We start from the raw sequence: 12,969 nt of genomic DNA on the forward strand, positions 1-12,969 counted from the left end.
CGCTCCATAAGACGCACACACTTTCCCCCCCCCACTTTTCTGCACTAATAAAAGTCCCATTTACTAACATTGTTAAAAGAATATACATAGCAGCTTGTTAAAAGTACGGGTCTGTAACATTTCCCCAAATGCAGTCACATACCATGGTAGTATCAAGTCTAATATATTAAAAATAAAATATTGAAATGAATGGGGACCCATCTGAAATGGGCTCAGGACCCACCTAGTGGGTCCCAACCCACAGTTTGAGAAACACTGGAGATATTTTGAGACGGTTTGTTTCATTGCATTCTGCATTAAATTCTGCATAGAATGATACATAACATTATGGTATTATTTGAAAATACCAAGGTTTTCACAATTTTGGCCACTTGTGTCAAGCTCAGGTTGTTGCCCACCTAAAGCTTGCTGCCCTGTGCAATTACTACCCGCTGTACTCCCTTAGCGATGCCACTGTTGGAACCTATTCATCTCTGAAGCACAAAGGATATAGTGGCTGCCTTTGGTGCTGAAGGGGAGCAAGATGATGCCACAGGATTCTCTTCCTTCTGGGGATGTCATTCTCAATGCTCATATAAATGCCGGAGTTCAGAGCTATCTTTTTCTTCCATGAAACTAGAAGGGACTGCAATGCTATCAAATCCTGGCTGCTCAAGAAAAGAGGACTCTGCATGCCTTGGCATTCTATTCCACAGAGGAACTTCATCCTTGCCCTCCTCATTCCCCCATGACATATCCTTGCAGTCTCGGATCTTGGGATCTGGAGGATAAGATGGCTCTTCAACAGTTCAGAGTCAGGCGGGTCTCGTGGAGAGTAGAATTGCACTAAAGCCATACATATGCTGACACAGCAAGCCCGTGAAAGACTACACTGCCCTGCTTCCAAACCCTGAATGGAAACAAATGGAATGGCAGTTGACATTAATTGGATGCTGTTTCATTCAAGCCAGCTGCCATTCTTTTAGCCCTCTTCCAGGTTTAAATAAAAGCCAAAGACAGATTCATCCCATTCCTACAAGTTCTCAAGTGTCTCCTACATTCCAGAGCCTGGTGAAGAGTGCAGCATAATCCAGTGCTATGGTTGTGCTGTCCATCAAGGCTTTCAACACATTTTTCTGTAAGGAAACTCAGTATTCAATACTCATATTCTACTGGGATATACAACAGGCAGGAGTTCTATAATTATACTATCTGCTTTCCACAGAAGTAAAGTGGGTTGATAGGTGATAAACCAGTTTGCCTGAGCTGGAACAAAATTCAGTATTTATATACTTTTCCCCTCAGTCTCCAAACATCATATATAGCAGGAAAAATGACGAAACTGTGAATATTTGGAAGAAAGAGATGTTGAATTGGAAAAAATTGCTCTAATTTTTTTTGGCTCTGCAGAAGTCAGAATCCTTATCTTAGACAGGTAGAGTGGGATCTTGGATGAAGTTCTTCTAGAGCAGAGATTTTCAACCTTTTTCAACTCATGGCACACTGACGAGGCACTAAAATGGTCAAGGCACACCACCAGGTTTTTGACAATTAACAAGGCACACCATGCTGCCAGTGGGGGGCTCACATCTCCCATTTGCCCTATTAATAAATGTCCTTCCCCAAAATTCCTGTGGCACACCTGTGGACCACTCGCAGCACACCAGTGTGCCATGGCACAGTGGTTGAAAATGGCTGTTCTAGAGCACCTGAGAAAAGTCACACCAGAAATATGCTATCCAAAGAATGGTCTGGGCACAGTTGGTCTTATCCAGAAGAAGGAATATTGCACAAAATGCCAGACAACATGTTAGCTCTCTTCTCAGGTACTTTTTTGTTTCTTGCTTAGATCTAGCACACCAAACCAGGTATGTGAAAAGAGTACCTCCATGGTTTTGTTAACTGGAAAGGTGGTATGGTGTCATTAATTTTTCTTCAATAGAAATGATTCTGATTTGTAGGTAAATATGTAGTGCACCAAAAGAGTTCCCAAGTGCTGGTGTTCTTGTATATAAACTTTACCTGACATTCTTTTTTGACCTGCAAAGATGCTCACAGTCCTGTTGCTGAAGCCTACAACACTTGGACAGTCTTCTTCTTGTTAGACAGTGTTTTCGACTCATTTCATCAGGGCTCCTTTTCTCATAGTCAGCACTCAGTGTTTAAATGGGGGCTAGTATCTAACCCTCAGTGTGATTGGGGTTCTCCCACCAAACCATATACCGCATTGTGTCTGGCTGCAAACTGAGGGCGTATACTGGCCCATGGTCTGACTTTTTCTTTGAAGGTAACTCTGTCCTTGAATGGCTGCATGAACGGGACATTGACATTTGATCTAGTCTAACTGATATATAAGTCCATGTATTATATGCCATACGCTAAATAAATAAATTCTCATAGTATTGGGCAGGCTCAAGCCTTGATCAGATTGGAGAAATGTTGCTCTGAATCCAAGCATGCTCTAAGAACTTGCTAACATCTGGAAGGTTGTAATGAATGTTGTGATGCAATAATAATGCTCTCTGTTCAGCAGCTCCCTTAGCTGCACAGTATTTCTCCATTAACGTAAGGTGCCTAGCTCTGTTTGTCTGGGGTGTTTTCTTTCTCTGTTCATTTTCATAGTTCAAAATGTCATTCATTTTGGTTTTCATTTTTTAAAATTGCATTCATTTCATCACAATTTCGTCTGTGCCTCCCCCCCCCCCGTTTATTTTATTGGAAGAATGAACTGCATTTTTTAAACATTCCTATAAATATTTTTTTATTTAAGAAAATTTATAAATATACAGCGGGTGCTCCTTATCCGCAGGTTTGACACCCATGGATTTGATTCAGTATGGATGCCAACCTGCACTGGAGGGCCTCACTTGACCTCGTGGACACATCTGGATTTTCTGGTCACATCTGGAAGGTGTTCTAAGACGTGGGGCATGGCCTCCCTGTACCTCAGAAGGCCTCCTAGAGACCTCCTGGAGGCTCAGAAAGACACTTCTAGTTTTGAGGCATGGGGAGGCCATGCGTAGCGTCCGTGGGCCTCAGAACACCTCTTGGATGTGTTCGCTTACCCCATTCCCTTACCTCAAGGAGACTCTGGTGGCTGCCCCAGTGCCACAGGATACAGCGGCAGCCATTTTGGTGCCGCTGTACCTTGTGGTGGCACTGGGGCATAGGATTGGCCTACCCTCTGTTTTGGGATTCTATTTGGTACTGATATTTTAATTCTGCAGTTTTATATAGTATGTTTTCTTTTCATTTTTGGTGTTTTACATTTTTATGTTGTAAGCTGCCATATGTAAGATTTTAAAATCAGAAGTACAAAAATGCGTAATTAATAATAATATATAGAGAAAATAGACAGGGACAAAAAACTGATCCATGGGAAGGGAATGAGAAAGGAAAAGAAAGCCACTAAGAGGGAAAAACAAACAAGAATAGCCACGAACACAAGAGTCAGATGAAGGCAATTTGTCTGAAGGACAAGAGAGGAGAGCATGATCAACAGAGTTGCCTGCTAAAATAACTGAATTAGGCCTAGGCCAGTCACTTTATCTCAGCCTAATTCTCCTCACAGGATCGTTGTGCAGATAAAATGGATAGTCCTGTGCACGTTGCCCTCAGCTCTTTGGAGGAAGGACATGATAATGAAAATGGATGCTGCCAACAAAGAAACAATAGCTGCAAAGGTGGTTTTGGAAGTGTACAGACAATAGTTGGTGAAAGAGACCAGATGGGCACTGAAGAAGAGTTCTAGTAGTCATGTTGCAGTACTGTCCCCTGCACAGATCCTTGTCCCGCCCCATGATTATGTACTAAAAACAGAATTCTCCAAAACACATAAATATGTAAATTGATTTATTTACATAATTTATACAGGCTGCATAAACCAGTTTTTGTTAGAGATAATTTTCAAATACTTTGGCAGAAGGTATAGGTTTCTGTGATATACTGACCCTTTTAATGCAAAGTGTACAAAGCATGCAGGGAGAATGACAGAGCATGATTAGGTGTTTAAGATCAGATAGGCTTGGCTTGCTCATTGTCAGGTTTAAGCCTTGAGGAAGAGGCTGGGAAAACTGACAGTAAGGTAGGTTGGAACAAATAAGACTCCTTTAAAGATGTAAGGACTTACATACCTCATCCATTATTAATGATAAGCAGAACCCCTCCAGGATTGGCCTGGAGTATCCAAGAACTGGCATCCATCTCTTCTTGATTACTGAAAGCAATCCTGGAAATTTTAAAAAGGGTGTCAAGGAATTCCAACATTATATCATGTTAGAAAAAATATCCAGGAATATCTTCAGCCAGGGCAAACAACCCTACCCTTTCCCCAAAGACATTCACGCCTCATACCACAGGGACAGCCTTTCGCATCCAAAGACATGACAAGAAGGCAGGCTCATATTCTCCCTGAGCATTTTTCCTTGCCAGTTGGTTGGCAACCTTCAGTCTCGAAAGACTATGGTATAAGCCTACAGCACCCATGATTCCCAGGCGGTCTCCCATCCAAGTACTAACCAGGCCTGACCCTGCTTAGTTTCCGAGATCAGATGAGATCTGGCATGCGCAGGGTAACAGCTGCTGTTTTCCTTGCCAGGTTCTGGCCCTTTGCCTTGATTTTCTAGTGAATATCCAGGACAAACCAGTAACCAGAACACCAAAGAAATATTAAGAAGTACTCTTGATGTGTATACCTTATTGCTCTGTCAGCCAGTGCAACAGCTATCAATCTCCAACATATCACTCATTCACACTCCCTCCGCTGCAGGGACCGATAAGAGGCGCATTGATTATTATCTCACACATCTCTATCCCATGACACACAGAGCAACTGCAGACATTTTAATAGGTTGGTGGGTGATTGGAACAGGAAGCATGAGTTGCATTTCCTGTTCAGAGACTCCTTTGTAACAGCCAGAATTAGGACAATATATGTAAATTGACCTTCCATGGGAGCTCCTGTTCCTTCTCCTCTATGAATTCAGCACCCCAGACCCAGTGTGGGTGAGGATGAAGGGGGGCAGAAAAGCAAGAGGGAGATGGTGACTAGACACCCATAAAGCTAAGGAACAGTTACCAAGTCAATATAGAAAAGCCCTTCCAGCCACTTTAAAATATTCAGCTGAATCAAATGATAAAATCCTCCCAGGATTATATTACCTTCACATAGAGAACAAGGAGCTGGATTGTGCTCACAGAATTCTTCAAAGAGCAAAAACAGTAAATGTTTTCCTTGGTTAATGGAGACCTATTTCAATTATATAATCATCAAGAGTGTCACTGCTTTTTTAAAGCATCCAACCAAGGAGGACTATTGGACATTTAAATAAGTGTAAAATCATTCTGAGTCTTCATATCTTGAACTTTAAGCTTAAAATTATGATGTGCAGCATGTTCTTATGTTTACTCAAAAGTATCTGGTCCAAAGGTTTTTTCCTTGAACTGCAGCATTAGCAAACCTGAACTTACAGAAATTAGATTTTGTTTGGAAAAACAATGTTTAAACAAAACGGATTTTCAGAGATTGTTCTAATTAGCAGGGATCTGCTATTCTCCATTAACTGCTGATTATCTGAGTGTTTGACACTCAACCTGAAACTGAAATATCCTACACCTCCACCCTAAAGGAGGGGGCAGGAGTGTGCAGAAGTCAGCTGCTGGCAAACATGTGCTTCCAGCTGGTGTGCTAGTATAATAACCAGAAGACTGTGATCTTATGTACGCTTTCCTGGAAGAAAGCACCACTGAACACAGTGGGACTTACTTCTGAGTAGACATGCCTAGGATTGTGCAGAACTTCCGCATTTTGTCAGGTAATTGGGAGTATCCGCCTGTAGGATAAGATAATTTTGTGTGGTTTCCCCTTGAGAAATCATGATCCTCTGTCTATCACAAATCAGCACTGATCTAGCAGTGATGGTTTCTCAGACTTACAAGGACAAATATTCTCACCATATAAAACTGAAAACGGGTGGAAGTGCGTGGCACACATGCTTGCTGCACAACTTGTTTTAAAGGCAGTAGTTGTGCGTTTCACCCTCTTCCATCATGCTTAGATCCCCATCCTATGCATGTCTACTTAGAAGCAAGTCACATTAGAGTCAATGGGGTTTACTCCCAGGTAAGTGTGGATAGGACTGCAGTCTATCCCTGCAGAATTCCCAGCACCTTCTGCTGGAGAAGCCTGCCTGCTATGGTCCACTAGGAAACGGCTCTTCCAGCCTTGCAGAGAAGCCTGGGACCCACAGCATCGAAGAGGGTGGGAGGGGCGAAGGCTTTTCTCCCTACCCAGCTCGAACTGGCCTGCCCACAGCTCCACCCCCTCCATTGAGAGCCGCGCTGCAGCGCCTCTTCGCAGCTCCACCTGCACCCAGGCTGCAAGGCGCATGCTCCCGCCCGAAGGAGGACGCCAGGGTGGCGACTGGTGCTTCGTAAGTGTCGTGGTTGGGCCAGATATGGGCAAAGGGGCATCCTGGTGTCCCCGCCTGCCATTCATTTGAGCAATGCACACTTGGCGCCTCGGGCTGCGATCCCATCCACACTTACCTAGGAGTAAGCCCCATTGACTATAATGGACCTTACTTCTGAGTAGACATGCACAGGATTGGGCTCGGGCTGCAATCCCATCCATACTTACCTAGGAGTAAGCCCCCCATTGCCTAGAATGGGACTGACTTCTGAGTAGACATGCATAGGCTTGGGCTCTTGATAAACTTGACTGAAGCTGCAATCCTACCCACACTTACCTAGGAGTAAACCCCATTGACTATAATGGAACTTACTTCTGAGTAGACATAGCAGTGGGGCTCTGAGCCTCCTCTGTTCACTCAGGGGGTTGCATCACATTTCTGTCTGCAGCGCTCCTGAAGGTACCACAGGTTGGGGGGGAAGAGAGGAAGCAAATTTAGGTAAGGTACCAACAAATGCAGAAACCAATGCTGAGTTGCGCAGAGGGAGAAGGCTAGGCAGGGGGCCGCATGCAAAGAAAGATTGGGGGGGTTTGCAAGGAAGCATCCGGGCCTGTCACTCTCCACCCGCAGCCAGAAGTGGTACAGCCCAGGAAAAGCTTTATCATTTGATTTTCTGCTGCTGCGCCAAGGAACTGGACTAGGCACAGAAAGGGAAGAAGTGGTCAGCCAAAGAAGAGAAGGATGGAGCGGGACTTAAGCTGCAATCCTATGTACCTTTATCTAGGAGTGAGACTGCAATCCTATGCACACTTACCTGGGAGTAAGCCTAACTGACTATAATGGGACTTACTTCTGAGTAGACATGCAGAAGCTTGGGCTGTAAACCCCACTGACTTCTGAGCATGGGATTGGGCAGTTAAGCAGCCAGCAGGGAAGGGTGAGAAAGAGGGACTCTCCTCCTCCTCTTCCTCAGCCGCAGAGGAGCCAAGCAGAGTTCACCGTCTGGGCTCGGTCCCGCAGGAGGCTGGAGCGTCAGGGGCTGGTGGGTTCAGGATCGTTCTTCGAGCGCAGGTTCCAGCTGTTGCAGCCCCTTCCATTCCTAACTGGTCTGACCTTACGACCCCAAAAGGATAACCTATTTCCCTAAGAGGGGTGTGTGTCCCATAGGACCCTACCCCTCCTCTGGGAAGCGGAGCTACTGCAAGGAACTGAGGAGGAACTGAGAGGTTTAAACCTTGGGAGCCGCCCGCTGGCTGGAGAAGCTACAACCCCCTGTTAGGAGGCAGAGTGTCTTCGAAGGAAAGAGGCTTGCACCTCTTAGAGCCCCATCCTAGGCATGCCTACTCAGAAGCAAGTCCCATTATAGCCAAAGGGACTTATTCCCAGGAAGGTGTGGATAGGATTGTAGCCCCAGAGTCCCATCCTAAGCATATTTACTCAGAAGTAAGTTCCATTATAGTCAGTGGTGCTTACTCCCAGGAAAGTGTGGGTAGGATTGTAGCCTCGAAGCTCAAGGCTATGCATGTCTACTCAGAAGTAAGTCCCATTATAATCAATGGGACTTAATCCCAGCAAAGAGTGGATAGGATTGTAGTCCCAGAGCCCCATCCTAGGCATATCTACTCAGAAGTAAGTTCCATTATAGTCAACGAGGCTTACTCCCAGGAAAGTGTGGGTACAATTGTAGCCTCAGAGCCTACTCCGAGGCCTGTCTACTCAGAAGTAAGTCCCATTATAGTCAATGGAGTTTACTCCAGGTGATAGGATTGCAGCCTTAACCCGCCCTTCCTCCCCCCCCTTAGCCCGAGAAATAAGGCGAAGAGAGGAAGAGGGGGGTGGCTTCTGCAGCACTAGAATAAAAGCATCCCTTTGATCTGGTGGAACGTCCTCCTAGGAAGAGCCCTCCAAAAGGTGCACTCCGTTGCCCGCCCCACATGACAGCCTCCTCTCTGCAGCTCCAGAGCGAGGTGTCGTGGAGGCAGAGGGATTCTGCGCACAAGCCCAGGAAAGTGTTAATAAGCACTTATAAAGTACCGCAGTGGTGAATGACTCATCCAATCACCGCTGAGAAAAGAGAGCAGCTGGATGTGGCCTCGCCACGGGGGAAAGGGGGGACGCCAACTTTGCGCTCCTGCAGCCGAAGCACCTCTGTTCGGAGTTCAGTGGGGCTTACTCTCAAGTAAGCCTGCATAGGGTGGCAACCTTAAGAACAAAACGCAGCCATCAGACAGCCCAAGCCTATGCATGTCTACTCAGAAGTAAGTCCCAGTAGAGTCAGTGGGGCTTACTCCCAGAAAAGTATGGATAGGATTGGGCTGAAAGTTAGGAGTTTGTGCTGCTGTCGTGTCATTGTCAGTTATTTCCAGGCTGTAACCCTATGCGCGCTCACCTGGGAGAAAATCCCACTTATATGGGAATTCCGAGGAGACATTGGGGGGGGGGGAGTCGAGGCTTCAAAAGTGATGCAAATAATGTGGGAAGCAAGTGTTGATGAAGGCTGCAATCCTATCTACACTTACCTGGGAGTAAGCCCCATTGATTATAATGGGACTTACTTCTGAGTAGGCAGGCATAGGATTGGGCTCGAAGGCTCCCTGGCTATTCTAGCCTCAGATCTGCCTTCTTTCGTTGGGAGACCTTAAAGCTAATTCATGAACACTGTCCTGTACACAGTACAGTGTAGTGTACATTCTATACATAGAATATACCTAAATGTGATGGGTTTTAGCATCAGCTTTTGTAGCAGGCAGCAGACTCAAAACATGGACATGCAAAAAGACGACTGACAGTATTCTTACCTAACATATTTAATAAACTGCTTTTAAATTGATGGCCTCACCGAGGCTTACAAGAATCCAAACTAATTCGCATGTACTTGCAAAAGAATACAGAGTGGGTATTCGTTTGGTTCCGACTTCCCCCAGAAAATACAGTATATTTGTCGTGTTCTTATAGTCCCTTTTTTTAAAGGGTTGGGGCCCAATTCTATCCAGTTTTCCAGTACTGGTGCAGCCACAACGCAGTCCTGAGGCAAGGGAACAAATGTTCCCATACCTTAAGGAGGCCTCTGTGACTGCCTCCCCACCACAGGATGCATTGCATGCCCCATTGGCATGGTTGCACCAGCACTGGAAAATTGGATAGGATTGGGCCCTTAGGGCCCAAAACTTTCCAGTGCTGGTGCAGTGCAGTGCAGTGCAGCTCCAAAGAAAGGGAATAAACGTTCCCTTACCTGGAAGAGGCCTCTGGGATTGCCCCTCACCACAGGGTGCAGTGCATGCCCCATTGGCATGGTTGCACCAGTGCTGCGAAGTTGGATAGGATTTGGCCCTTAGACTGCAATCCTTTGCACACTTTCCTGGGAGCAAGCCCCATTGAGTTCTGAATTGAGCTTACTTCTGAGTAGGCATGCATAGGATTGGGTTCTCATTTTCATTTCCTTCTCCCCCCCCCCCAAGTCCATCCCATTCTCTCCCCACCTCCAACATATGGCACCGATTTCTGTCAGCCTCAGCAGGATCCGGAGTGTGAAAAAGGTGACATAAAAAGTGGGAAGGAAATGCTGTAGTAATGTGCCACCCCCAGCCCAGTGAGGAGGCGGTGCTGCTGCCCGCCACACACACCCACTCTGTGAAGCAGGAGCACATGGTGACCCTTGCCAACCAATGGCAAGGACGCTAGGACCCTGGGGGGGACCCCCACTCCAAACTGCATCGGCTCTGCTGCATTATAAATACTTCTCCAAAATGCGGCGGAGCTCCTTTCCGCCTGGGCTGCCGCCGCCTGCTCGCTCCGCTCCGCAGCAGTGAGAGGCTCGCAGCGCAGCCACCGCTCGGCGAGGAGGTCCTGCTCGTCCTCCCTTCCCAGCCTCTTTTGTTCCCCGGCCAGTTTGCATGCATTATCTGTCTCCCAAGATGGTATGCGAGACCAAGATCGTGGCGGAGGACCATGAGTCGCTGCCAGGAGCCAAGAAGGAGACCCTGCTGGTGTCCCCCTCGCAGATGTGGCCCTCCCTGGCCGGCTCGCCCGCGCCCGCCTTCCCCAGCGCCCCCATGGACGAAGCCCCCGCCGGGGAGCAGAAGGAGGGCGTCTGCATCAGGGAGTTCCACCCTTCCGAGCAAGAGGTGGTGCGGCGCATCTTCTACGAGGGCATCATGGAGAGGATCCCCAACACCGCCTTCAGGGGCTTGAAGGACCAGCCCTTGACGCAGCTGGTGTACGGCACCATGGCTGGTAAGTGGAACGACCCCTCAGCCCTCGGCGCGCGCCACGCCGGTCTGCAGCGAGCTGGTGGGCGCAGGGCTGGGGGAAGGGGGCCGCTGCGGTCCAGGTGAAGGGACACGCCGTCGCCAGCGGCAGCAGGAGGAGGCGGTGGCGGCGGCGGCATTGTGCCTCCAGTGCGCTCCTCTGCAACGCCAAGACTGCCCTGGCGGTGCGCTCGGCTGCGAGACGGGCGGATGGATCTCCCCTTGTTCAGACCCTGCAGGCTGGGCGGCGGCGGAGGTCTTAGGCTACGATCCTAGCCACACTTTCCTGGGAGTAAGCCCCATTGACTAAAATGGGACTTGCGCCTGAGTGGACAGGCAGAGGATTGGGCTCTCAGGCTGCAATACTGTACACGCTTTCCTGGGAGTAAGCCCCAGTGAACACAATGGGACTGACATTTGAGTAGACATGCATAGGATTGGAATCCTATACACGGTTTCCTGGGAGTAAACCCCATTGCGCACAATGGGACTTACTTCTGAGTAGACATGCATAGGACTGGAATCCTATACATGCTTTCCTGGGAGTAAACCCCATTGAACACAATGAGACTTACTTCTGAGTAGACATTGGGCTCTTGGGCTGCAACCCTATAACCCCATTGAACACAATGGGAGTAGATGTGCATAGGATTATTGCATTGGCTGGCTGGCTGGCTGGCTGGCTTCTGAGTTGCAGGGAGTAAGGTGCTGTTCTGGGGTAGCACAACTCTCAGGCAGGGCCTAGACGGCCACCCTCTGGATTGTGAGCTAGAGAGAGATGGTAGGAACCAGCTCCGTCTGCTCCAAGAGCCGGAGGCTTTTCCAGTTCCTGTATGTCGCAAAGGGCTTGACTGATGAAGAGTCTGCTCTCCGAACTCCTGGGAATCTGCAGCAGAGAGTCTGTTCAGCCATGGTCACAACCCTTAATCCCCCCTGCCCCCTTTTTTCTGTTGTTTTCCACAGCTTGTGGCTCAGTTTAATGCTGGACTTTGGCCCCAACATGCATTTGCTGTGCAAGCATCCTCCTGCTTTCAGAGCCCAATCCTATCTGATTTTCCAGTGCTGGTGCAGTTGTGCCAGTGGAGTGTGTGCTGCATCCTGTGGTGGAGGGGCAGTCACTGGGACCTTCTCAAGATATGGGAACATGTATTCCCTTACCACAGGACTGCATTATGGCTACACCAGAGCTGGAAAGTTGAATAGGATTGGGCCCTTAGCTTGTATAGAATTACGCATAACACAGCTTCCTAGCAGCCCTGGTGCTAACTGACTGGAACGTGGCAGGGAGCCTGTCTGACAAGCGAATACACATTGCTCTGTGAATTACACATAGACTGAAACAGCAGGGTCACCTGCCTGGAGGCCAAGCAGACCGGAGGGCCTACCTTGCCACATGGCTGCCTTGCATGTGACAATCACAGGCTGGGAAGAATGGGCCTGCTCCTGGGACCCACCCTGCCTGCTTGCCTTTGCTTGGGGCTGGGTGGAGTCAGATGGGATGCAGTGAGGTTCAAAGCTACTCCTACTGCAGCTTTGGGGCACAAGCCTATGCATGTCTAATCAAAAGTACATCCCATTGCGTTTTATAGGGCTTACCCTCAGGACAGTGTGTAGAGCAGCCATTTTCAACCACTGTGCATTGGTGTGCCGCAAATGATCCCAAGGTGTGCCATGAGAATTTGGGAGAGGGTCATTTATTAGTAGGGCCATTGGGGGGATGTGAGTTCCCCTCCATTGGCAGCACAGTGTGCCTTGTCAGTGATAAAAAAACTGATGGTGTTCCTTGACCATTTTAGTACCTTGCCAGTATGGAAAAGGTTGAAAATCACTGGTGTAGATGTTTGCAGCATTAGGTGGTGCGGTTTCTGGGGTGATTGGAGGCTGGTATTTGGCACTCACCCTGGGCAGCTTGTGGTGCAAAAAAATGGTTGTCGTAACCTCTGGGCAGGTCTCGTGGCTCAGGCTAAGCCCACTACTTAATAGATTCCTTGGGGGTGTATGTGTGTGTGTGCAAGAGGCTGTTAGGCGAACACTCTGGGAAACTGTGACTGTGTGGTGGCTGTGAGGAAATCCAACCCATCAGAATGTAGAGAAGAGGCCATCATTCAGAGGGAGAGCGTCTGCTTTCTGTGTTTGCTTGAGGCTCTGCAGAGCTGCTCTCTGTCAGGGCAGAAAGAGCTAATGGGCCAATGATACAACTAAACATAATGCAGTTTTAGGCAGTTAGAAGCTTCCTCAGCTGGTCTAGTGGTGGACAGAGCTGGTTTTTAGCATGGACTTGCGAAGATACACTGACTGTCATAACAATGCCTGGACCAATATCTTGCTTTGTA

At 48.0% G+C, this 12,969-nt stretch overlaps 1 protein-coding gene and 1 pseudogene across 1 annotated transcript in view; one reads left to right on the forward strand and one right to left on the reverse strand.

The window, feature by feature from the left end:
* Positions 1-4,448: 4,448 nt before the first annotated feature.
* On the reverse strand, positions 4,449-4,565 carry LOC136646680 (5S ribosomal RNA; annotated as a pseudogene).
* Positions 4,566-10,151: 5,586 nt separating this feature from the next.
* NAT8L (N-acetyltransferase 8 like) overlaps positions 10,152-12,969 on the forward strand; it is a 44,679-nt gene continuing 41,861 nt past the window's right edge. Inside the window, exon 1 of the mRNA XM_066621817.1 lies at positions 10,152-10,622. Coding sequence (XP_066477914.1) covers positions 10,283-10,622 — 340 coding nt within the window. The 5' untranslated portion in view covers positions 10,152-10,282. The remainder of the gene's footprint in view (positions 10,623-12,969) is intronic.

This window comes from Tiliqua scincoides, chromosome 3 (assembly GCF_035046505.1).
Source record: "Tiliqua scincoides isolate rTilSci1 chromosome 3, rTilSci1.hap2, whole genome shotgun sequence".
Lineage (NCBI taxonomy): Eukaryota > Metazoa > Chordata > Lepidosauria > Squamata > Scincidae > Tiliqua > Tiliqua scincoides.